The sequence below is a fragment of the Diadema setosum genome, chromosome 6, assembly GCF_964275005.1.
Source record: "Diadema setosum chromosome 6, eeDiaSeto1, whole genome shotgun sequence".
Lineage (NCBI taxonomy): Eukaryota > Metazoa > Echinodermata > Echinoidea > Diadematoida > Diadematidae > Diadema > Diadema setosum.
Window position 1 is genome coordinate 30,695,319 of NC_092690.1, and position 24,787 is coordinate 30,720,105.

Below are 24,787 nucleotides of genomic sequence, written 5' to 3' on the forward strand. Positions count from 1 at the left end.
CATTATATAATTATCTATTGATGCGTTAAAATCATTTGCTTCAGAACGGTCTCATATTCAAGTAATACGTGGTTTAATGCCCCGTTACTGTACATATATTCTAACCTGGAAACATTAATGGAAACACGTATTGGTACAGTAAAAGTTCATTAATATGTGCATAACGTCTTATGACTGCTGGACAGAATCGTGATTTCTGTAATATTTATGCCACCAACGGCCAAGTGAGGTATTACACACCATTATTTATCGCTACATCTTTATCACTTTATAAGTACGAGCTTTTTTTTTTTTCAAAGTGGTGCGTTGTGACACTAAATGTAATATACATACATGTACATTGTTAGTGGCACGTATTCATAAGCATAAGTCAAATATATTTGATAGTGGAAAAATTACTGTAAAGCGGGACTATGATTACAACATACGGGGTACATTATGTGAGGTGTGAGATCCTCGGCGAGGTGGATACCCCCTCCAGCGGTAGGGACTTTATATAATAAAATAAAATAATAATAAAAAATAATAAAAAAAAACAACGTAGAAAAGTCGTGTTTATAGGCATTTAAATCAAATTTCTAGGGAATTAAACATCGTTAAAAAGATTTGCTGTGAAGGACTATGATTATAACACACGGGGATACATTCTGTGACGTTGTGAGATCCTCGGCGAGGGTATAGGAGGGGGATACCTCCTCCCACGGAAGGGACTTTTTGTAAAAACAGAGGGGAAAAGTCGCGTTTATAGGGCATTTTAAATCAAATTTCTAGGGATTAAACATCGTAAAAAAAATCACTGTGAATGCCTATGATTATAACATTATGTGACGGTGTGAGATCCTCGGTTAGGGGGATTGTATACACCCTCCTACGGTAGGGACTTTTTGTAGAAACAGCTAGAGTACAAAAGTCGTGTTTATAGGGTATTTTAAATCAAATTTCTAGGGAATTAAACATCGTCAAAAAGATTTGCTGTGAAGGACTATGATTATAACACACGGGGGTACATACTGTGACGTTGTGAGATCCTCGGCGAGGGTGTGGAAGGGGGATACCCCCTCCGACGGTAGGGACTTTTTGTAGAAACAAAGTATAAAAGTCGTTTTTATAGGGCATTTTAAATCAGATTTATAGGGAATGAAATAACGTAAAAAAATCACAGTGAATGACTATGATTATAACGTACAGGAGGGGGGGGGGTACATTACGTGACGGTGTGAGATCCTCGGCAAGGGAGCGAAGCGACCGAAAGGAAGAAGGTGTGGGAAGAGATAGCCCCTCCCACGGTAGGGAAATTTTGTAAAAACAGACTAGAAAAGTCGTGTTTATAGGGCATTTTAAACCAAATTTCCACGGAATTTAACACTGTAAAGAAAATCACTGTGAAGGACTATGGTTATGATATACGGGTGGGGTACATCATGTGACGGGGTAAGATCCTCGGCGAGGGAGCAAAGCGACCGAGAGGGGGAGGGTGTGGGAGGGGATACGGTAGGGACATTTTGTAAGAGCAGAGTACAAAAATCGCGTTTGTAGAGCATCTAAACGCAATTTTCTGGGAATTAAAAGTAGTGGAAAATTCACTGTGAAGGACTATGATATACGGTGTGAGATTCTCGGCGAGGATGTGGGAGGGAGATACCCCCTCCCACGGTAGGGGCTTTTTGTAAAAGCAGAGTGCAAAAGTCGCGTTTGTAGAGCATTTTAAAAGCAAATTTCTAAGGTATTAAACATAGTGGTGAAAAAAGGCACTGCGAAAGACTGTGATCATTAATTATGGAAACTATTCATTTCAATATAAGTACGGACAGAGGGATCGAGTCACTTTCACTTGCCATTCGTCTGAAAATTAATTGATTAAAAGCTTGAAAGTGATCGCATTGTTCGATCAATACAATTTGTTCTTATATTAACATAAAAGCATTGAAGAAAAGGAAAAATGTAAGGTTTCCTAAATGTATGTTTCCGGGTGCGCACACTCGAGGACGCGAGGCTACCATCTGTACATTAAATTTATTCATAAGGAAGTATTAATGTATAGATACATTAATGTAAAATGTTAGTGTACCCGTTATGGGCGAACAATTTCGCATTTTCTGTTGTGAACTTTACAACTTTTAGGCGAGAAAAGTGCCTTTGTTGTTCATTTTGGTCTTTCGATAATTGATCAATTATTTGTTACAGGGGGCACGGGGGGGAGCAAAAACACGTTTTGCCCCTTAATGCACGCTTCTATAATACTCCGAAAATTGTCAGTCCAGAAATGTGTCGAGTCTTAATCTGTGGGTAGGAACCGAGCGGGGGAAACATAAATCAAAGATGATGAGGGAACTTTTGAAAATATTTGAATTTAAGTGACAGATATATCAAACATGCTTTTTTTAATAAAATAACCTGAAATTTGTCAATCCTCCAAGTCTGCCCCCCCCCCCCCCCACGGAAGAAAGCAGTAACTGCATAACTGCTGAGCTGAGATAAATGCGATTTTGTGTTTTTTGCAGATTCTTTAAAAACACAGAAACATTCAAAAATAATTTTGTGGTATGATTATGCACCATACCTAGTTGTCTAACAATACCTAGGAAAAAATGATGTTTCCGTTATTTTTTAAATGTTATTTAGGAAAATGCAGTTACTGCGGTGGCTCACCCTTGATTCTGGGTAGTTTCCCCATGGAAAAAAGCAGTAGGCCTAACTGCAGACGGCCAGGAGTCTGCTGTTTTCCCCATGGAAAAAAGCAGTAACTGCACATGTCACATGACCATAGGAGGAGAATTGTTACCACCACCACGTTATAAAGTTCTTCTACTTTCTGGTTAGTCTAGATTTATAAGATCTAGGACCTATCGCTAGACCTAGACTTAGTCTAGGTCTTGTAGATTGAATGGCATTCTGTGTAAAAATAAGGTAGACACCTATGTAGGCCCTACCCTAATTGAACTTTGGAGTGCCCGGCCTGGCCCCTGACACATGACCCTGGACTAGACAATAAAGTCAAGTCTCTTCGTCTTAGATCCTAGTCGAACTCTGACGTTACACTTAAGCTAGACTACAGATCTATGCCCAATGTTAGTGCTAGACCTAGATCTATTACGTTAGATTAGGCCTAGGTTCCTACTGACATTTTGTCTAACACTAAACAGTTAACAATAGATTAGAATCTAGATCTACTCTGTAACTTTAGATCTGGTAGACCTATTTTAAACTTTAGGGCCTACATCTAACATTAGACTAACGTTAGTGCATTAATACTAGTGCTCATCTCCCTTCAATATATTTTCAGCTCACCTAGATTTTCTGGTTCTGGCCAAAGCCATGGCTACCATGACTTTTCCTCTGCAATTCATGAGAGATTTACAGGCATGCCTGGACCGCAGAAACTGTGTGACAGCATGGGGCCGTATTCTGAGAGCTAATTAAGTGTCTGATTAACACTTAATTACCGAATTGGTATTCTGAGAGCATGATTAAGTAGGGGGTATATTAACTACCATAGCAACAAGCGTTTTGGCGGGAAGGACTTACGCGCTTGCGCGTATCAATGCGCGTGCACCTCTGAGAGGACTTAATCACAGAGTTAATTACGAATCGGTATTCTGAGGGTGTAATTAAGTATGAAAGTTAATGGAAAACTTAATGATGCCAAACGATGTAATTAAGTACCACGTTTATCAAGCATGGCTGCGTTTTTCCTCGCTCACCATAACGCTTACCGTCTTCGCTACAAGAAGGAGCGCTTAAAAATAGCTGAGATGGATCCCACAGAATTCAGAAGAAATTACAGACTGAATTTAGAGGAGTTTCATCGCTTGTGTGAGAAGATAGAAAGAGATGAACAGTTCGCTATTCAGCAGTTGAATGGCGGGCGCGTATTGGATGTGGAGACAAAAGTTGCTGCTGTGCTGCGCTTCTTAGCAAGCGGGAGCTTTCAGAATGTTGCAGGAGATGTCGCAGGAATATCTCAACCATCGCAGAGTAGGGCGATAGCGGATGTTACCGATGCCCTGTGTCGACTGGCACCCGACTTCATTAACTTTCACATCGATCGAGTAGCAAATAGGAAAGTAGAATTCGCTGAAATGGCAGGAATGCCAAACACTCTAGGCTGTATTGACTGCACACACATTCCGCTACGTGCTCCGTCAGAAAATGAACACACCTTTGTTAATCGGAAAGGTCGGCATACCATGAACATCCAGGCGATTGTGGATTCAAAGATGCGTTTCCTTAATGTTGTTGCCAAATGGCCGGGGTCTACCCATGATGCGTTTATTTGGGAATCCTGCAACGTCCTGGAAGATTTCCGCATGGGCAGAATGCCTGCAGGATGGTTACTTGGTGAGTTAAGCGTGGAATGACAACTCGAGTCTGTTTGAAATCGCGGTTAGAAATGCGTTAATACCATAGATTTCTGTTCTTTATAACACTATTTGCATTTTCAATAAAATAAGAAAAATCGCGGGAACTTTTAGGTTCTTTAACATTATCATCTCAGTTATTACGATCTAGGTCAGGAATTGCACATTCCCTCTGAATTTTTTGTCAATTCTGTGAATATCATGAGCACTTTTTCATAATTTGAATGATTTCATTGCCTGAATGATGATGACTTTAATTTTAAAATTCATCTCTCGAAGTTCATTTTTTTTCTGCTAGATGCATGATTATTAATGTTTTTTGAAATATCTAAGATTTCTTATTAAATTAGAGTTTACATGAGATTTACCAAATCACCCAAAAGAGTTTCATTTTAGTCGAAATGCAAGCTGTCGCATTAATGCACTATAATCCTTTTTTTTTAAAGTTGAAATGAATTCGATGATTCTGTCATTAGGCCTATACCTCTTAATTTTATCTTGAAGGTTAGTGATCTTACGGGTAATAAGTAACAAGGATTATCGGATCTTGTATTCCCGGTTTGTGAAATAAAATGAGACAACCGAGGTATTGCAATATATACTCTATCTTCCTACTATCTTACATTACAAATGCAACTGAGGCATTGCAATATACTATCTTTATACTATCCAATATTACAAATGCAACTGAGGCATTCCGATATACTATCTTTCTACTATCCTGAATTACAAATAAATTTTAGGAGATAGCGGATATCCTCTGCAACCATGGCTTCTAACTCCCGTGGCTAATCCCAATACGCAGTCTGAAAGAAGATTCAATAGCAGTCTGTCAAGAACCCGGGTATGCGTTGAGCAAGCGTTCGGCCTCCTCAAGTCCCGTTTCAGATGTCTTGATCTCAGCGGTGGCTCGCTCTGCTACGACCCTCTTCGGTGAGTGGATATCATTTTAGCGAACCTTAGTCCTAAAGAGACTGGGCTATTTTGATGCCTAGCGAGACTGGGGGGAGGGGGGGGGGGGTTCATTCACCCCCCCCCCCCCCAGTCTCGCTAGGCATAAAAATAGCCCAGCACGCACGCGCGTCACCCACAAGGGATAGATATCATTACGCAAGAATTCAAATCTACTCCATTATGTAAATTATGCTAATTCATGCAAATCTCTGCATAAAGTGGCTGTTGTTCTGTTAAGGTAGGTTCAAAACAGATATATTCTAAACGTATAGTTATTGTTTTTATAGGATTCGTGTCGAATGTAAATAATTAGCATAAGAAGTGGCGATATCAATTTATTTTTTATATGTGTTAAATTTGCATTATAATTTCATATGTAGTTCATTGTTTTCAACTTCTTTTTTATTGCTTTCTCCAATAGAATTCATCGGCAACACTATTCAAATCACTAAAAACAACATCGATTTAGATAAATCATTAAAAGTAAAGATAATGATACATTTTTCAATTTTGGCTAGAAACAAAATTTGTTTTTGATTTGTACATGAAATCACGTTTTTGAGCAACTCGGGTGCACTTACAAAATATTGCGTAACTTCAAAATAGGTTGGTACCTGGTTGCCGCGTATTTGGTTTCAAAAGTAATGAAACATCGCGGCGCGAGTTTTGTACGTTACGGGTTAATCGTGGCAAACTGTTAATAGTCAAAAGTGGACTGAAATGATGCAATGAACCCCATTGTTTGTCTTCATTGTAATGATATTGTTCATTGTAGGTTGCCGAATAGTCAAATTCTATACTTATCCTTGGCAAGCCTCCTGTATGCAAATTAAGATTTATCTCATTCTGTACAGCAGTGATGTTTTGTATGATTTTTAAAAATGCTAATTTTAGAAACATATACATTGATGTTTTATTTAACAGAGTTAGTGAAATTGCAGAAATTGCTATTACTGTGAAATTAACACTGCTGATGTATTCCTACATAATTACTATACTACACATGTACATCCATTCTGACCATATTGCACTTTGTGTTTTATGTTTCAGAGTGTGTAAGATCACCATATCGTGTTGTGTATTACACAACATATGCATCGCCAGAAACATTCAACCTCCCGACAACATCGTGAACATGGTACTCGATCAAGACGATGCCCCATTTCCGGACTTCGGCGACAACAGGCACGCTGAGAGGGGTCAACAAATTAGACGACATCTCATTGACACATGGTTCACATAGCACAACAACAGTGACAACAAATGGATCTTTGTCTCTCCCTTGCTTAATGAGTTTTATTCACGTATTCTGACAAAAGAGAGAAATCTCATGAACGTGAATTCTGTGTACAGTTATGTGAAAAGGCAAAACAAGAGTCGAAAACGATGAAACATCGGTGCATTGCTGGTGACAGTCCATAGCGTTGCCCATGCATCAAGGATTGCTTGTGGTATTGTAGCCAACGTTGACCTGAAGAGAAAACACGATAGTATTCATAAGTGTAAATAAGACAAAGTATTGCAAAAACATTGCATCAGATCTGTCGTTTTTAATGAAATCTTTTACATTTGGTCGTACTTTAGAAATCAGCATCCATTTTAGAATCTGTCATGTCCAGATACTTTAGCTGTTATCTATTCTTGGAGCATACGATAGCATATATAGATCCACTTCTAGTACTTTAGAGAAAAACTAGTTTGTTTGTGAGAATTTGTACACAAGTGTATGGAAAATCAAAATCTAATTTTGCAGTAATTTCGATCTATTCAACTGTTTGTCTGGATTAGAAATTTTCACTATAGCTAACTCAAATGGAATTCTGTTCAGTGATGCTAATAACTCAATTTTCATCTGAAATGGATGTAACACCTTTTGCAAATGAGCTCTTTCTATTAGAATGTATATAACAAGAACTATGATGGCCCTATATAGATTTGACATACTGGTGTATACTATACACTTTTCCGAAACAGGAAACTTAAAGGAAATAATGATAATATGAAAAAAGTCATGGTTGTCTTTTTTTGATTGTATATCATTTTAACTGCTATTCATCAATACAGAATTATTTTCGTTTGAAAAACCAGGCTATGTAAGTATGTGTGCATGTGCGTGAGTGTGAATTATTGTATAAATGTGGATACCATGCGCCATTGACATATAATAAAAAGGTAACGTAGTACCTTCTCGGTTACTAGTATACACAGATGGTGTTAACAATGAAACTGTCTTACTATTACAACATATCCGACGAAGTCATAAAGTGCGCCGTCTGTGATGTCACGTGATGTGAGATGAAGCACTCTAGCATTTTCATCCTCTGACGTTCCAATGCCAACTGTTCCGAGGCCATCCCTTCCATCCTCTGATAGTGCCCTTCAAGCAGTCGCACCTATACGTTAAAATCATAATGTGACATTTTATTGCTCAGTTGAATTATTGCCTAATTAAGTTGGGGCAGAGAAGTAGTAACAAAAATCAGAGAACATATGCAAACTTGTTATATACTGTAATTCCTTTTTTCTAAGTTATTATTATCAAAATGTAGAGTCAGACAGAATTTCAATAATTTCTCATTCATGATCTATCTCTTTTATCCGTCATCAATGTACACTTGTGAATGATTTCAATTGTAACTTATAATAAGTGATTAATTGATGACTTATACTTTAAATTGTCATTTGTGGACGTTGTAACACAACGCTATTTAATTAACATTCGTGTATATAGAAACCAAATAAATAAAATGACATAAAATGAAATGAAAATGATTATGAAAATTACTTTGTGTTGACGAAGACGCGTGTTCTCTTTTTCCAGCTCCAGCTTCTCTCTCTCGATTGAAATCCATTCAGTCCAGACATTGTCGTCCCTCACTCTCTTTGGCGGTGATCTTTTGCTCGGCAGATTAGTAGATGTCGTACTACCTGGTCTGCTGCTAGAGTCGTCTGAACATCGTAAGCAGAAAGTTAAAAAAAAGGGGGGGGGGGGCTGAATGAGAGTGATGTTGAGTCATGCATTTATGCAGACGACAAAATCATGGTACATTGGCTTATCATACGTTATCTTAAAGATAAATAAACATCTAGTATATCTATCCAAATATAATATATATATATACTATAGGATTATATATATATATATATATATATATATATATATATATATATATACATACATACATATACATATATATATAGGTCTATGACCTACCTACTGCAGCTAGCTTAAAGCAGAGTTCAATATCTCATTAATAAGTAAATGAACACACAACCCAATATGCTGGGAGTTAACGAAAACGCTGGCACCCTCTATAGTAATCCTGTGTAATTCCTTTGATCTATTGCAGCTTGGCCTTTCGTTGTTTAACATTACACTAGTCTATTCATTCTATACTGAGGGCCGTGTGGCCCACTGCCTGATTGTACAAGGATCAGTGTCTATCGATGTAGATTTAGATCTTTCCATATTATATGCTAAAAGCTTACAAATTAATTCTGTTCGACTGGACTTACTTATGAAAATGGCATTAAGAACGGCTTCGTGACTCATCACTTCTTCAGCTCTGTCTGGCTGGCGAGTATTCACCCGTGGAGGGTAAATTGGCGATGTTACTGCCTTTATTGTTTGCTGCGTGGTTTTCACACGTAATTCCTGTCGAACAGATTTAATTTTGCACACTTTTAAGGATAAGGGAGATGCCTTGGTAGGGTCTGATTGTATTTTGACTTCTTGGAGACCTGAATAATTATTGTCCCTGCATCTGAAGTAATCCGACGTCCGAGTGACTACATCATGCCTGTCCACATATTCTAATAACTCAACAATATCCTATAGGATATATGTTTCAGCTTGTAGTATACCAAAACTTATTAGCCTATACCAAATAATATTTACACTTCTTCATATTGGCACTACGCCAGAATGCACATGTGCAAATGCACATTTTTTTTTTTACGCTTAGGCCTATATCACCATTCGTGAAAAGCTCACCTGTTTCTTCTACTCGACCTGTTGCCAGGCCAAGCAAACTAGAGACGGCATCTTCCTCTGATGACAAGGTGTGCGCCCCTGGTTTGAAGAAAGAGGGTCCGCTCGAAGCACAAGCTGTATCAGGCTTGGAAGTATCAAGCCCCCCTTCGATGCCGTCAAGGGCGCCCTGTCCGATAAACTCAAGGAGCCGCTCCTCCCAAAGCGGCAGCTCGGGAGGTGCCTCACCCCCGCCGGTTGCATTTGCCACTCTCTTTCTCTGGGCATAGTTCTTTTTTGCCTTTGATTTGAGATTGTTGAGTTTTGTCTTCAACTCCTCCACTGTACGTTTTGACGTTGACACGAGGTTGACCGTGTCCGCGATATTTTGCCACGCAACCTGCTTCATATGCCATGTCAAACTGGCACTCAGAGCTCCTTGAATTACGGATTTCCTGGAAAAAAGTTCCATTATGAAGACTTCAATCTCCTCTGTTGTGAAGTTTTCATTTCTCTTCAACTGCTTTTCGTCTTTGTGGCAGCCGTCTTTATTAGTCTTTTGTAAAGACTTCGGCATTGTCGCTTTTTTCTCTCGGACATACAATGACAACAATAACAACGAAGAAATATAATATACCGTTGATACCGGTACTCACAACGGGGTGGGGTGCCCAATGCACGCGCTGGTGAGAGATTGTAAACGCAGTGAAGAGGAGCGCGCATTGAGGGCATATTTGCGCGTGTAATCATCATTTTGGCTTCTAACAACGCGTCTGATTGGATGGAATAACAATTAGATGGGAGGGACCTAAGATAATTACAGGGGACTTAATCATACCTTAATTACGTCCTCAGAATACCGATTTTGCCCATGATTAAGGGGTAATTAACTTCATGACTTAATCACGAAGTTAATTACAGACTTAATTACGACCTCAGAATACCACCCATGGTTAGCACTGGCATGATCACTCAGACTGTACCAGACCTGCAATACTGTGCATGCAAGTGATGACTGTGATGTGATGCAATGTTTAGCTAGTTACTGTATGCTGCAGAATTTATGCGCATCAGGCTGCTGCTGCACGCGTATTCTGCACTCTGAGCGCGCTGAGTCTGCCAGGTTTGCTAGTCTCCAGAAAGAAGCTTTTTCTACAACTTGTCATATGATTCCCTGCGGGCAGAGTCAAGTTACTGGTGAAACAATCTTTTTATATCTACTCTCCTAAATTATGGGAGAAACTGCTGTTTACATTGTTTAAAAAAAAAAATTAGTAGAAAAAATAAATGGTATTAGGGAAAAAAATATACAGGAAGGACTATACAGAGTCTGAATGATAAAGACTAAATTGTTAGTTACTGCTTTTTTCCGTGGGCTTTGTTAGTTACTGCTTTTTTCCGTGGGGAAACTTGCAAAGTTGAATCAACTGGATGCAGTTACTGCTTTTTGCAAAAGTGAAAAATTGTATTTTTGGTCACTTTCATTTTTCTTTTTGCAAAACTGACCTATTAACATTGGAGAGCATTGGGTAAACTATTCATTTTTGCAAAAAAGTAAACATTCATAAAAATGTCAGTTACTGCTTTTTCCGTGGGGGGGGGGGGGCAGACCCCCCCCCCCCCCCCACGGAAGAAAGCAGTAACTGCATAACTGCTGAGCTGAGATAAATGCGATTTTGTGTTTTTTGCAGATTCTTTAAAAACACAGAAACATTCAAAAATAATTTTGTGGTATGATTATGCACCATACCTAGTTGTCTAACAATACCTAGGAAAAAAATATGTTTCCATTATTTTTTAAGGGTAAATTACAGAATACCGGCAGCCAATCACGGAGAGCGCAAATCGCTCTGAAAAGAGCGTAATTACGCTTGCCGATAGCAACCATCTGAAATATTAATCCGATCTGCGATACGGTCCGTGATTCGGCTGTCGACGATTACATTTGTTTACGTGTGTTTTCTTTGATCTGTGCGGTGAGAAGTGTGGTATCTTACGTTGCTCTCGGGGGTTTCGGGGGTGTCCCCCGAATAATGTAGTTCTAGATCCTGACGATGCTAGTCTAGACTAGCCGTTAAAATTTACCCAAATTTACCCGAATTTACGATGAATACTCACGTTTTTAGGAGTTGAGGATAGTCCGTATCCTACAAATCGACAGCAATTTAGGTGAGACTAGAAAACAATCACTTATCTAATTGCTGGTGCTAGCTTACAGTAGAGCTTTATACGCACTGTGTGGGTGCTCTTGACAGCCCACCATGTTGACTCTATGCAGTCGTACAACAGCTACACACAACAGCTTATAATGCGTACGTGTGCAGTGGTAGCGCGTATTGAGTCTGCAGAACGCGCGCATGTTTACAAGTACAGTGTACAATACGTGTGGCAGTTGAGTGCGCACATGTCTCTTGACAATACGCGTATACGCGCTGCCTTGCCAAACTAGTGTGTAGTGTGATTGATCGTGAATGACTTGTGTCGAAAAGAGATGAAGGAAGGAGGATGTCAGCTGTGATGACGTCATCAAGTTTAAAGTAGTTCCGCCAAAATCGGCTCGATTTTCTTTATCGACGATTTATACTTGGGTGACCCGCACCTCGTCATAGTTAATGTTTGCGCATATTTGAATCACATTTCGCCACTGAAATTCTTTGAAATCCAACTCACATACAGGAAAAATGCTGAAAATTGCAATGGAATCACAAGTTCACTGATCGATGTCGAAAATTTGCAGCTATCGTCGTCAAACGCGAACGATGCGAAAAAGTTGCGCGCTGAGGAAGGGGCCCGCAACTCGTCACCCGCGCTCCCATAGACAAAGCACGTAAAAGACGTTTGCGGGTGACCGTGATGCTCCCATAGACATACACGTAAAAGATGCGTGCGGGGACAATGGTGATACTTGTAACACGTATTCCGATTAAATTTCAGATTTTCGCGAAAAACTATTCGGTTTTCACCACAATTTGCTTGGTTGTGGTAGCCCTGCCAAGTTTCAAGCGTACTGAACACATTCCTGGGCATAAATTTTTGTTTAGTGCGCTTAAAACAATTTTAAGGGGGGTGACGGTATTCGGGCCCCTGACGAGGTGCGGGCACCTCACTATACTCGAGTTATCTTGATTTAGAGCAGTTTTCCTCTGAAACCACTCAATTTTCATAAAAATTGTGTGGTCAACCTACTTTTTGACGGCCGTTCCGTTCCCGGGCTTTTTGGGGGCCCCAGAAGACGGGAAAGACGAATTCATCTCTAAGGGAGAGCCGCCGGCGGCTCTTATACGCACCTATATGAACTTTGAAGTGCCCGGCCTTGCCCCTGACACATGACCCTGGACTAGACAATAAAATATCAAGTCTCTTCGTCTTAGATCCTAGTCGAACTCTGACATTACACTTAAGCTAGACTACAGATCTATGCCCAATGTTAGTGCTAGACCTAGATCTATTAGGGCCTACGTTAGATTAGGCCTAGGCCTACTGACATTTTGTCTAACACTAAACAGTTAACAATAGATCTACTCTGTAACGTTAGATCTGGTACGCGGTAGACCTATAGGGCCTACATCTAACGTTAGACTAACGTTAGTGCATTAATACTAGTGCTCATCTCCCTTCAATATATTTTCAGCTCACCTAGATTTTCTGGTTCTGGCCAAAGCCATGGCTACCATGACTTTTCCTCTGCAATTCATGTTAGATTTACAGGCATGCCTGGACCGCAGAAACTGTGTGACAGCATGGTTAGCACTGGCATGATCACTCAGACTGTACCAGACCTGCAATACTGTGCAAGTGATGACTATGTGATGTGATGCAGTGTTTAGCTCCCCCCCCCACGGAAGAAAGCAGTAACTGCATAACTGCTGAGCTGAGATAAATGCGATTTTGTGTTTTTTGCAGATTCTTTAAAAACACAGAAACATTCAAAAATAATTTTGTGGTATGATTATGCACCATACCTAGTTGTCTAACAATACCTAGGAAAAAATGATGTTTCCGTTATTTTTTTATATGTTATTTAGGAAAATGCAGTTACTGCGGTGGCTCACCCTTGATTCTGGGTAGTTTCCCCACGGAAAAAAGCAGTAACTGCAGACGGCCAGGAGTCTGCTGTTTTCCCCATGGAAAAAAGCAGTAACTGCACATGTCACATGACCATAGGAGGAGAATTGTTACCACCACCAGGTTATAAAGTTCTTCTACTTTCTGGTTAGTCTAGATCTATAAGATCTAGGACCTATCGCTAGACCTAGACTAGGTCTTGTAGATTGAATGGCATTCTGTGTAAAAATAAGGTAGACACCTATGTACCCTAATTGAACTTTGGAGTGCCCGGCCTGGCCCCTGACACATGACCCTGGACTAGACAATAAAGTCAAGTCTCTTCGTCTTAGATCCTAGTCGAACTCTGACGTTACACTTAAGCTAGACTACAGATCTATGCCCAATGTTAGTGCTAGACCTAGATCTATTACGTTAGATTAGGCCTACTGACATTTGTCTAGGCCTAACACTTAACAGTTAACAATAGATTAGAATCTAGATCTACTCTGTAACTTTAGATCTGGTAGACCTATTCTAAACTTTAGGGCCTACATCTAACATTAGACTAACGTTAGTGCATTAATACTAGTGCTCATCTCCCTTCAATATATTTTCAGCTCACCTAGATTTTCTGGTTCTGGCCAAAGCCATGGCTACCATGACTTTTCCTCTGCAATTCATGATAGATTTACAGGCATGCCTGGACCGCAGAAACTGTGTGACAGCATGGTTAGCACTGGCATGATCACTCAGACTGTACCAGACCTGCAATACTGTGCATGCAAGTGATGACTGTGATGTGATGCAATGTTTAGCTAGTTACTGTATGCTGCAGAATTTATGCGCATGCAGCTGCTGCACGCGTATTCTGCACTCTGAGCGCGCTGAGTCTGCCAGGTTTGCTAGTCTCCAGAAAGAAGCTTTTTCTACAACTTGTCATATGATTCCCTGCGGGCAGAGTCAAGTTACTGGTGAAACAATCTTTTTATATCTACTCTCCTAAATTATGGGAGAAACTGCTGTTTACATTGTTTTAAAAAAAAAAATTAGTAGAAAAAATAAATGGTATTAGGGAAAAAAATATACAGGAAGGACTATACAGAGTCTGAATGATAAAGACTAAATTGTTAGTTACTGCTTTCTTCCGTGGGCTTTGTTAGTTACTGCTTTTTTCCGTGGGGAAACTTGCAAAGTTGAATCAACTGGATGCAGTTACTGCTTTTTGCAAAAGTGAAAATTGTATTTTTGGTCACTTTCATTTTTCTTTTTGCAAAACTGACCTATTAACATTGGAGAGCATTGGGTAAACTATTCATTTTTGCAAAAAAGTAAACATTCATAAAAATGTCAGTTACTGCTTTTTTCCGTGGGGGGGCAGAGCTAGTTACTGTGCAGTATGCTGCAGAAGCGCATGCAGCTAGCTGCACGCGTATTCTACACTCTGAGCGCGCTGAGTCTGCCAGGTTTGCTAGTCTCCAGAAAGAAGCTTTTTCTACAACTTGTCATATGATTCCCTGCGGGCAGAGTCAAGTTACTGGTGAAACAATCTTTTTTATATCTACTCCCCTAAATTATGGAAGAAACTGCTGTTTACATTGTTAAAAAAATAGTAGAAAAAATAAATGGTATTAGGGAAAAAAAATATACAGGAAGGACTATACAGAGTCTGAAGGATTAGACTAAATTGTTAGTTACTGCTTTCTTCCGTGGGCTTTGTTAGTTACTGCTTTCTTCCGTGGGGAAACTTGCAAAGTTGAATCAACTGGATGCAGTTACTGCTTTTTGCAAAAGTGAAAAATTGCATTTTTGGTCACTTTCATTTTTTTTTTTGGTGCAAAACTGACCTGTTAACATTGGAGAGCATTGGGTAAACTATTCATTTTTGCAAAAAAGTACACATTCATAAAAATGTCAGTTACTGCGTTTTTCCGTGGGGGGGGGGGGGGGGGGGCAGACTGACCTTCGCATTTTCAATTTTGATTGGTCAGAAATAAAGTATTCTGCGTAGACCCTACATCCTTGCAGCACCTGCACACGTACACGCAAATATGTAAGAGCTCCGTACAATATGTACTGTACGGTCGATGAATAGTGAAAAACTGCAAAATAGATATGTATAAAGTCAGTGCTGCCTGAGCCCGAGTGTTTTTTTTTTTCCCACAAATTTCTCGTCCCTAGTGCAAAATAAAATGAAAATAATTAAAAAAAAAATAATAATTAAAAAATGATAATAATAACAAAACATTTAGCGTCCGGCGTTGATGTCGCTCGCAGACATTTTTCTTTTTTTCTGAAGGGGGTTGCGTTCGCACCCAACGCACCCTCCCCCCCCCCTCCGTCGCCCATGAATACTTGGAGGCTTCGCATTAACCCATCTTATCAAACATTTGAAAAATGTGTAAATGGAACGACTGATAACCAATTAAAAAAACTTGTAATATCTTCAAAGGTTGAACCATACCTTACCAAAAACCGTGTTGATGCACCAATACCATATATTATGTAGGCTTATATATTCGTACTGAATTAGGTTTGACATGAAAATGAGTCAATTTCTCCCGAATTCAAACACAGTGAGAAAATTCAGAGTAGTAATATACTGCTAGCTTGTCTTGAGGTCACCCCATCACCTCAATTTGTTTCATAGTATGGTCTATTTACCTTGGCGTATGTTTATTATTACGATATTGTAAAAAAAAAAAAAAAAAACATAGGGCATGTTGTTTAATGACAACCGTATACAGAGTGTGAGTCTGTGGCTCAGGACACCAGTGTGGGATAAACTGAAACCTCCACGCAACTGGTAACATACTCGTATAAATAACGTAAGAACTGCCATCAAGTAGGAAAAACATAATTATTCCGGTTGTAGACGTCGTCTTACCTTCGTCTGATGGTATATTTCTCCACACCTTCTTTACCACGGTGAAGTCTTGTGTCAATACAAATGGGAAATTCAAAGTGATAAACAATAGGAAAAAATTCAAATTCATGAAATTCTTACGTCGAGATGCTTTCATTGCAACTGATTGACAAATTGCCCTGCATCGACGTAAATAAACTGATTTGTCAATCAATTGCAATGAAAGCATCTCGACGCAAGAATTTCATGAATTCGAATAATTACGCAGTACCCACTGCATGCTACAAGGATTAGAACCAACACTTGCTGTCGGGCGAAAGCTCGGTGGTCTAATGGAGATGACGCCTGTCCGGTGATCAGGAGACCGTGAGTTTGTATCCCGCTCCGCTCGAGTATGCACGCCCATGATTTTTTATCATGGCTACAACTAAAACACTGATCAATTCAGTGCTTATTTACGTCGATGCAGGGCAATTTGTCAATCTGTTGCAATAGGAAATAATGTTTCGCAAGAGTGGTGCTAATGCGTTGATTAATGTGAGTAAACCCCTTCCTATTTCCATTTGCAGATAAATGGTAGAAGTAAGCAATAAATTTACCTGGAAAATGATCATAATAGTGAATATTCTGCTTAAGGTGCTACTGACAGACCGGCAAAGAAAGATGGAGTCCCGTATGCCCTGATCGCATGCAGTGAGGAAAGTTTATCACTGATGAATCTATAATGACCTTTGCCTTCGATTAATCATTAACACATGGCTATTTGCATGTACGCAAGCATGCCGCCCGAATGTGGCTAGCAGTTTTGGCGGCGTATGAGTGTAAGAATCTTTTACTAATTAGGGCAACGTCTATTCGTTAGTCTCACACCTGAAAATGAATCTTCATAGACACAGGTAACAAACGGGGAAAAAAAAAAGACAGCACACCAAGCACATGAAAGATTTAGATGTAGACCTTTTGATTTAGAACTCTGTCGAATCGGTCGTCATACTCTTTTCAGAGATCCTTACAAAAAAGCACACAACAACGAAAACAGAACATTACACTTTCATTACTTAAGATCAAATTAATCCACACTACCACTACGAAATAATCTTAAGCAATGAATATATATTTGTGTGTGTGTGTGTGTGTGTGTGTGTGTGCGACCGTGCACCTCAAAACGAACATAGAGTCACACACACTGATTTTGCGTGAGGACTAAAAATAAGTGAAATGAGTCAACTTAGCCGAACTTGACTTTTTCATATTTTCTGAAAGAGCGGGTCTTCTTTTACATTATGCTAAAATTTGGTATCATAAAACGGGCAGGAAAGTGTGTTTTCGTTAGCACTTTATCTCGAACATTTTTTGTAGAATAGTGTGATAAGGTGTGTCTTTAGAATCCCTGAAAAACCTTGTCCACACTCTTCACTTTCAACTCTAATAACTTTTGAAAGGATAGTGCTACTACTTTGAAAGTTGGCGTTAATTATGGTCAGAATGTGTTAATAAGGCATTCTTAATTTAAGTTTAATTTGACAATCCCTTCATTGTTGTTTTCTGGTGGTTCACTTCCTGTTTTTTGTCCTATTCATCACACAGCCAGCACGGTTTGGTAAAGATTAAGCGTTTGAATAGACACTGTACTTCAGAGCCTCTTTTCTCAGTTCACACTTTTCCGCAGTGTGTACTTTCTTTCCAATATTTAGATAGGTTAGGAGAGTCCATTTGATTTGAGTTATACATCATTTTAAACCTTAACATCTGCTCTTTCAAAATATTGTCTTAACTAAAAATTCATGCCTGGCGACTTTTTGTTTGTTTTGAGGTGCAGGGTCACACACACACACACATATGTATATATATATATATATATATATATATATATGAAGGGTTTGTTTGCAAAAACCGATAAGTCCATTTTTGAAGATTTTGAAGTACCATCTCTGTCATAAAGTACAAAATAATACCTTTTAAATGATATATTAGGCACTACATATAAAGGTATATTTTTGAAGTTATGGTCAAAAGAAGCAAAAATTTTGTTATTATTCTCTTTATTTTTCTTGACCTTTAATGGCAAATATCTCCATTTGTCAGATATGGACTTATCGGTTTTTGCAATCAAACTCTTCATATATATATATATATATAGCTTTGCGTATTGGCAGTTCTAAAAAACAGCAACAATAATGTCACGATAAAGACAAATGTCTTTATCGTGACATTATTATTATAACAATATTAATTGTTATTTTTCCATGATCTTAATATTGAATTAAAATCAGGCAATTGGCAGCTACGACATGTATCTATTGCGACATTATTATTATATTATAATATTATGCAACACAAACATACATACGGTGTGTGTGTGTGTGTGTGTGTGCGAGTCTGCATTTGCTTGTGACGGAGAATTGTTTAAATTACATTGGTAATGAAAGAAACGGAATCCATTCATGCCTACTTAAAATTATTATATTTGTTAAGTAGACACGAGTAAATCTTAACAAACGCATCTTTCATTCATTTTGTTGAAAGCAGGTCAACTACCGACAGATCTTCGAATCATGTCGTCTCTATTCCGAAAATAAAAACTACCGCTAAGATTAGAACAACTGCATCTGAAGTCATAAGATTTCTTATATTTCATACTTTATTCAACAAAAATTCGATCATTTGACACATGCAACAAAAATGTAGAAAAAAAGATTGAACTTATATTAGCCACTTGCTTGTTACTTCGTTTGTAATGTCATATGGAATGAATTCACTATTATTTCACTATACATAGGCACGATTAAAATTATAACGAACAGTTTGGTTCACAATTTGTTTGATAGCAAAACAAAACCTAATAAAACACATACACATACACACACACACACACACACACACACATATATATATATATATATATACAAACAAACAAACAAAACTTACGAAACATAATATTGTAGAAAGGTGTTTAGATTCACATGTACGCATGCTACTGTCTGCTATGCCTAAGCACTACATTGTACAAAAACATTATTTCTGCAGCTTTTATATCTGCAGCCCCATTTCTCTGGAGTGCTCTTCCACAGACTGAGGATCCTATCGGCAGAAACCATTGGAACATTTACAAAGCATATTTTCATCTTGTATTGGTTGTTGAGTGCTTGTTGAATTACTCATTGGATATGAGCTTTTCATATCTCGTCCTCGTTATTTTTACTTTCATCTATACATCGATACGACGTATGTTATTCCCTAATGTGGCCCTAGCTCTGCTCCTCAGATAGGGCAAAGCTGCGTGTCTTCCTTTAACACAACTTAGTACAGTGTCAATAGGACATACAAGAAGTTTATGGCACCGTAAATGTAGACAACTTAAAAATGGTTGTAATTTTTCAAAGTCTTACTTTAAAGACATTTAGGTAGGAATGGGAATTGTTTCCTACCCTGTCCCTATTAAGTGTGAATAAGAGAACCACAAAATTGTAAAAGATATAAACACTAGTTGCTTTACAAACATTATTATTTTTAATGCAATTGCTGAGAGCATAACAAACGCACACACAGTAAAAAGATGCAGGCCTATGCTGAATAACCAACAACATCTACTTTTTTCTTGGGTATTTGTCAGTGGAAAGTCTTATTTTCGAATTCGCATCAGAAACGAAAGAAAAAAAAAATCATTAAAAAGGTCTACACGTGAGCGTAATAACTCTCGTGTGTCGAGGTCAAAGAAAATACCTCATAATATATATTTCAATATACGTGTACTAGATCGCGGTAATAGATTGTATACCAAAGCAATATGCATTCAATAAGTATTCAAAATTATCACATGTTTGATTTACTTTAAACAGGATAATTTACATCATCAACGACTCTCATGTTTATTTTTTTAACATACAAGAGGAATTTGAAAATGAATGCGTATTATAACTACTCTCTGAAGTGATGGCTTCTCTTTTGAGGACTGTCAAAGACACCGGTCAGGAAATGAGGAAGACGACACAATCAATCCTTGCTTCACAGATGACAATAATTGGAGCATCAATATAGAGCTAACATTATGTCTTTTAAGGAAAATCAAACCGTCCTCAACGGGTTAAAGGTTTTCTTTTTTCATACGTTGGAATTCAATATGATACCGATGAGCATGTGGTGAGGGTGTCACTTTTTTTTTACTTTCAGTATTTGTTCTATGGTAAACATTTCTTTGACGTTTAACCTTGCATGAAAACTTTTCGACAAGAACGACACTAGAATGCATCTCTAAGACAGCCAAGACTAATTTGTCTCGGAGCACTAGAGAAGTAATCATTCTGGCCCATCGTGAATCCTCTCTTTGTTTCCCTGTAAGAGGGGGAGGGGGTGGAAGAGAAAGATAGAGGGATGTTATTATCGATCGTCTAATTTCTGCTCTACTACGAGTAACGTTTTGACAATTCACACTGCAAGAGCTGCTATGATTAGAACTCTAAGTTGCCTACTCAAATTTTCTAATTTCATAGTATCCTTACCTCTACAACGATCTCTATGTTTATCAAAAATAACATCATAGCAATTATTATATGGATACTATGCCAACGATTTGTGCATTTTAATTGAAATCAATTGAATTAAATGGGATTGAATAAAACTGAACTAGAATGTAATTCAATTAAATCGAACAATTTCTCGTCACGGCTACGGCGCTGCGGAATATAAGATATAATGATATGAAGGAAGGGCGTTGTCCTAACACAGCTTTTGTCAGTCATTTCTCTAAACGAAGGCTTTCAACCGTGTTCTTGAAAAGATTAAGAATTAAAAGGATGTGATACGGCAATTTTACTATGTAATCAAAGAGCTTTCTCCTTCATACATACTGTCTTACCATTTGATGGATGATGTGGAGTTCACAAAATCTTTAACAAATACCATTACAAATCATCATGTCGGTATTCATACAGATCCTGTGAAAACTTACATGTTGGAATACTGATGCATGATAATGTGGCAATGGGCACAAAGCATGATAAACACGTCTTGTACTAGGTCGGTGACAGGTTGATGATACTCTGCAAATTAGCCCAAGATACAAGTATGTGTGTGCATGTGTGTATTTGAAGAGTTTGTTTGCAAAAAAGTCCATATTTGCCAAATGGAGATATTTGCGATTAAAGGTCAAGAAAATTAAAGAGAATAATAAGAAAAAAATTGCCTCTTTTGACCATAACCTAGAAAATGTACCTTAATATGTAGTGACCAATATATCATTTAAAATGTATTATTTTGTACTTTATGACAGAGACCGTACTTCAAAATCTTCAAAATGGACTTATCGGTTTTTGCGAACAAACTCTTCATTTATTTGCAATTAGTATGTGGTTGGAAACTAAAACTATATCTAGTGAAAGCATTTAATTTTCTGATATAGATAACAATCCATGTAAATATTTTGTTGAAATTATTTGTCGCTTCTTTCTATTCATAATTTTCAGTGTCTCATAAGTGGGTGAGCTTAAATAGTACCTTATTTACGAAGTCAGATCTGCTGAGAAGTGGGACTGTTAATATGTAATATAATCCAGTGCTTTAGAAATATTAGAGATTCTTCTTAAAATGGTAAGCTCTGGTTTCTTGGTATTTTGCAAAAAGTTAAAAGCCAAATCTCCATCTTAAAGGTACTAGCCCACATTTGTAAACCTGCAGCAATTGGTCTCATAGTTAGCATGGAGTTTGGGTATGATTGCAGTAACACCTGTGCAAAATTTCGTTCCAATTAGTCCATTACTTTCATAAAAATAAATGAAAATGCACCGTATGCATGCGTATAACGCTCGCTAGTTCCGGCCCACGTACGTACTACTTGCATGCGATACATGTGTAAGTTACTAGTAGCTAGCCCCGTAGACCGCGCCGCAAGGCGCGGTCCTGGCGGCTACCTCGCAGCTGAGCGGGAGCAAAAATCACTGCCACATTCACGGCGACTTCACAAATAAAGCACGGCTAAATTTCTATCATAAACACAGTGACAATTAATACATTACCTTTTCGACTTTGTTTTTCTCACCCATTTATCTAGAAACTGCAAAATTTTCGACATTTTTTTAGGAGTAATAAGCGGCCTGCCCTAGTGCAACAGTGGAGAGACTTGCTACTATATCCATTAGTACGCATTACGCATGCTCTCAATGCACTGCATGCATGCTGTGCGCCTGTGCAAGTGATTGTGAGTTTCAGTGAGCATCGGTGAGCTGAAGATATTCGCGTTATAAGACAACATTTTCTGCATCATAAGCAATGAAATGCACCAAACAGTCTCCGAAATTGATCATTTAGGTTTAATGGACCCATGCAAGTATTCCTAGTAGTTTTTGTTGAAAAATTAAGGAAATATAGCGCCGAAACGGCACCCGTTTTGTACAACTCCTCGATCTGAATGCGAAAACGGCACAGCCCCAACGCTGCACGTTGGGGCTGGTCGCAGTTAGTACGTAGCTAGCCCGCGCTCGTAATTCGATTTTGGGGCGGGTTGACCCGGTTTGAAAATTGATTTTAAAACGATGATTTTCTCTCTTTTATCGAATGGTATAGACAAAGAGCAACAGGTGAGGTATGTTACTGTTATAACTCGTACTTGAAGTCATATTGGACCTGTTTTATGCAGTTTTGATTTTCGTGGGTTTGCAAATGTGGGCTAGTACCTTTAACAATACTATACAATCACTTTATAGTTATCCATAGGATTGATTATGTGTGTTTGTGTGTGTGTGTGTGTGTGTGTGTGAGTGTGTGCGCGCGCGCGTAGGGACTGACGACTGGGTGCCAGTGTACAGTGTATGGTTAACTGGTAGAAAACAGAAATGAAGGCAACATACACGGCAAACTTACCTGCTGCCCCACTGAAATCAGCTGTTCGTAAGTTGTGTGACTTTACCATGTTTGATTCCTAGTTAAAACAAAAACAACAACACCAATAAAAACGTATTTGAACATAGCAACTATATACTCAGTGAGCACCAGGATAAAAAAAAATAAGGTAAAATCATACGCAGTTAAAATGTGATCGTGCATTGTACAAAACCAACTAAAAATCACACGTCTTGACTCTACAAGAGGACTCAAAATGACTTAAATGTGTCAACCTAGTAAATCATGATATTTTGATATTTTCTGAGGGATTGATCCATCATTGTTTCAAAGTTTGGGATAAGAAAATGAATGGGACATTGTGTCTGAGCATTTTTTGGAACGTTTTTCTTTTTTGTAGAATAAGTATTTGATAGGCCCTTTTTCATTTCTTAGAAATCCATTACGCATTCGCTCTTCGCGTTCAACTATAATAAGTTTTGGAAAAAAAAATGGTGCTTTTGCTTTGAAAGTTGGTAGTAGTTGTAGACAGATGTGCCATGCGTTATAGTCTGCTAAAGTCTGCTCTGTCGGAATCTACCCTTGTCTTTAAATCCATATCTATCATCTTTTTGCTCGTTTTTTGAAAGGTAGGGTCACAAATACAATCAGTTTAATGACAACTGTATCTATTATTTGAGCATGTATTTTGTTTCATGCCCTCTACATAAGTTTGAGAAGAATGTGCATTTGTGGTTGCTGTACCACGCAATGAAATCTCTGTTAATTCAATACCTTTTTTGAACGGTTACAGCTCGTTATTCCGAAGGTTCATTGTTCCGAATTTCATTTTCGGATTAACCAATCTTCGGAGTAACGAACCTTCGGAATAACGCCACAATTTTTCGGATTAACGAACCCTTTTTCATTTTCGGATTAACGAACCTCTAGGTATAGGAAATTTGCGTGTTTCGGATTAACGACCCTTCGGAATAACGGACCTTCAGAATAGCGAACCTTCGGAATAACGAACAGCACCCTTTTTGAACAATGACATCATGCGGTTTAAAGTCGTAACCAAATTACAGTATACAGTTTGGATACATTTATAAACACACACTTTTTGATAGCCACTGCTTTGTGCTTTACGAAAGACAATGCTAACCATGTTTCAACCTTTCATTAGAAATGAGGATTTTATTTTCATAATCGTCTTGTTACTCACAGTGGTCAGTTAAGACATTAGGGGAGCTTACCTGTCATGACTTCGGCTGCCAGATCTACGAATCCGGCGTCGTATACCCTATCGCTCAACTCTCCCTGAACTTGCTTGTTGGCTTCTAATTTTAAAAGATACCAATTTGTTCGAGACAAGAGGTCAATACTATTGAATTATAAATTCCTGTCATCATACGAGTTGGTTTATTTGTGTTGAATTTTCGAAGCACCACTGAAAACAAAAAAGAAATGGGAAGAAAAGAAAGTCGATCCCTTTTACTTGTTTCTACATTATAACACCAAATGGTTTGGTTGAAGTTCAAATTGAAAAGAAATATTCTTGTGTGTCGAGGAATGTCACAAGTCCCACTTGGTTTTACCTCTTCAGTGTCGTCTATTCTCATAACACCAGTGATCAAGAGTGCAAAGTTGTTGATTTGAATAAGTTCTTAGGTTTAATACACAGCATGTTTTATAATGCGATAGCTGAAAAACAGTTAGCAATCATTAAAAAAAGTATCAACCTCTTTTTTCCAGTGTGGAAAGCATTGCTGTCCTAGCAGT

The 24,787-nt window shown here is 38.3% G+C and overlaps 2 protein-coding genes and 1 long non-coding RNA gene across 3 annotated transcripts in view; 1 reads left to right on the forward strand and 2 right to left on the reverse strand.

Moving 5' to 3' along the window:
* LOC140229718 (uncharacterized) overlaps positions 1-11,434 on the reverse strand; it is a 42,383-nt gene extending 30,949 nt beyond the window's left edge. Inside the window, exon 1 of the mRNA XM_072309958.1 lies at positions 11,401-11,434. The gene's annotated coding sequence lies outside the window, so the exon portion shown is untranslated. The remainder of the gene's footprint in view (positions 1-11,400) is intronic.
* On the forward strand, positions 4,089-6,555 carry LOC140229719 (putative nuclease HARBI1). The gene is made up of 3 exons (XM_072309959.1): positions 4,089-4,338; positions 5,102-5,291; positions 6,363-6,555. Exons 1-3 carry the CDS (start codon positions 4,089-4,091, stop codon positions 6,553-6,555), a joined length of 633 nt encoding a protein of 210 aa, XP_072166060.1.
* An 8,197-nt stretch (positions 11,435-19,631) lies between the features above and the next one.
* Positions 19,632-24,339, reverse strand: LOC140229411 (uncharacterized). The gene is made up of 3 exons (XR_011901298.1): positions 24,262-24,339; positions 23,048-23,105; positions 19,632-20,524 (listed from the first exon to the last, which is right to left on the reverse strand). It is a non-coding gene; the product is annotated as an uncharacterized lncRNA (long non-coding RNA).
* Between the last annotated feature and the right edge of the window lie 448 nt (positions 24,340-24,787).

What these genes read in the sequence shown, in the direction of transcription:
- LOC140229719 (XM_072309959.1), top strand. Translation starts at nt 4,089, where the DNA reads ATGCCAAACACTCTAGGCTGTATTGACTGCACACACATTCCGCTACGT. An exon ending in GCCTGCAGGATGGTTACTTG is followed by an intron (nt 4,339 to 5,101) that starts GTGAGTTAAGCG and finishes AATAAATTTTAG; the next exon opens with GAGATAGCGGATATCCTCTG. An exon ending in CTCTGCTACGACCCTCTTCG is followed by an intron (nt 5,292 to 6,362) that starts GTGAGTGGATAT and finishes TTTATGTTTCAG; the next exon opens with AGTGTGTAAGATCACCATAT.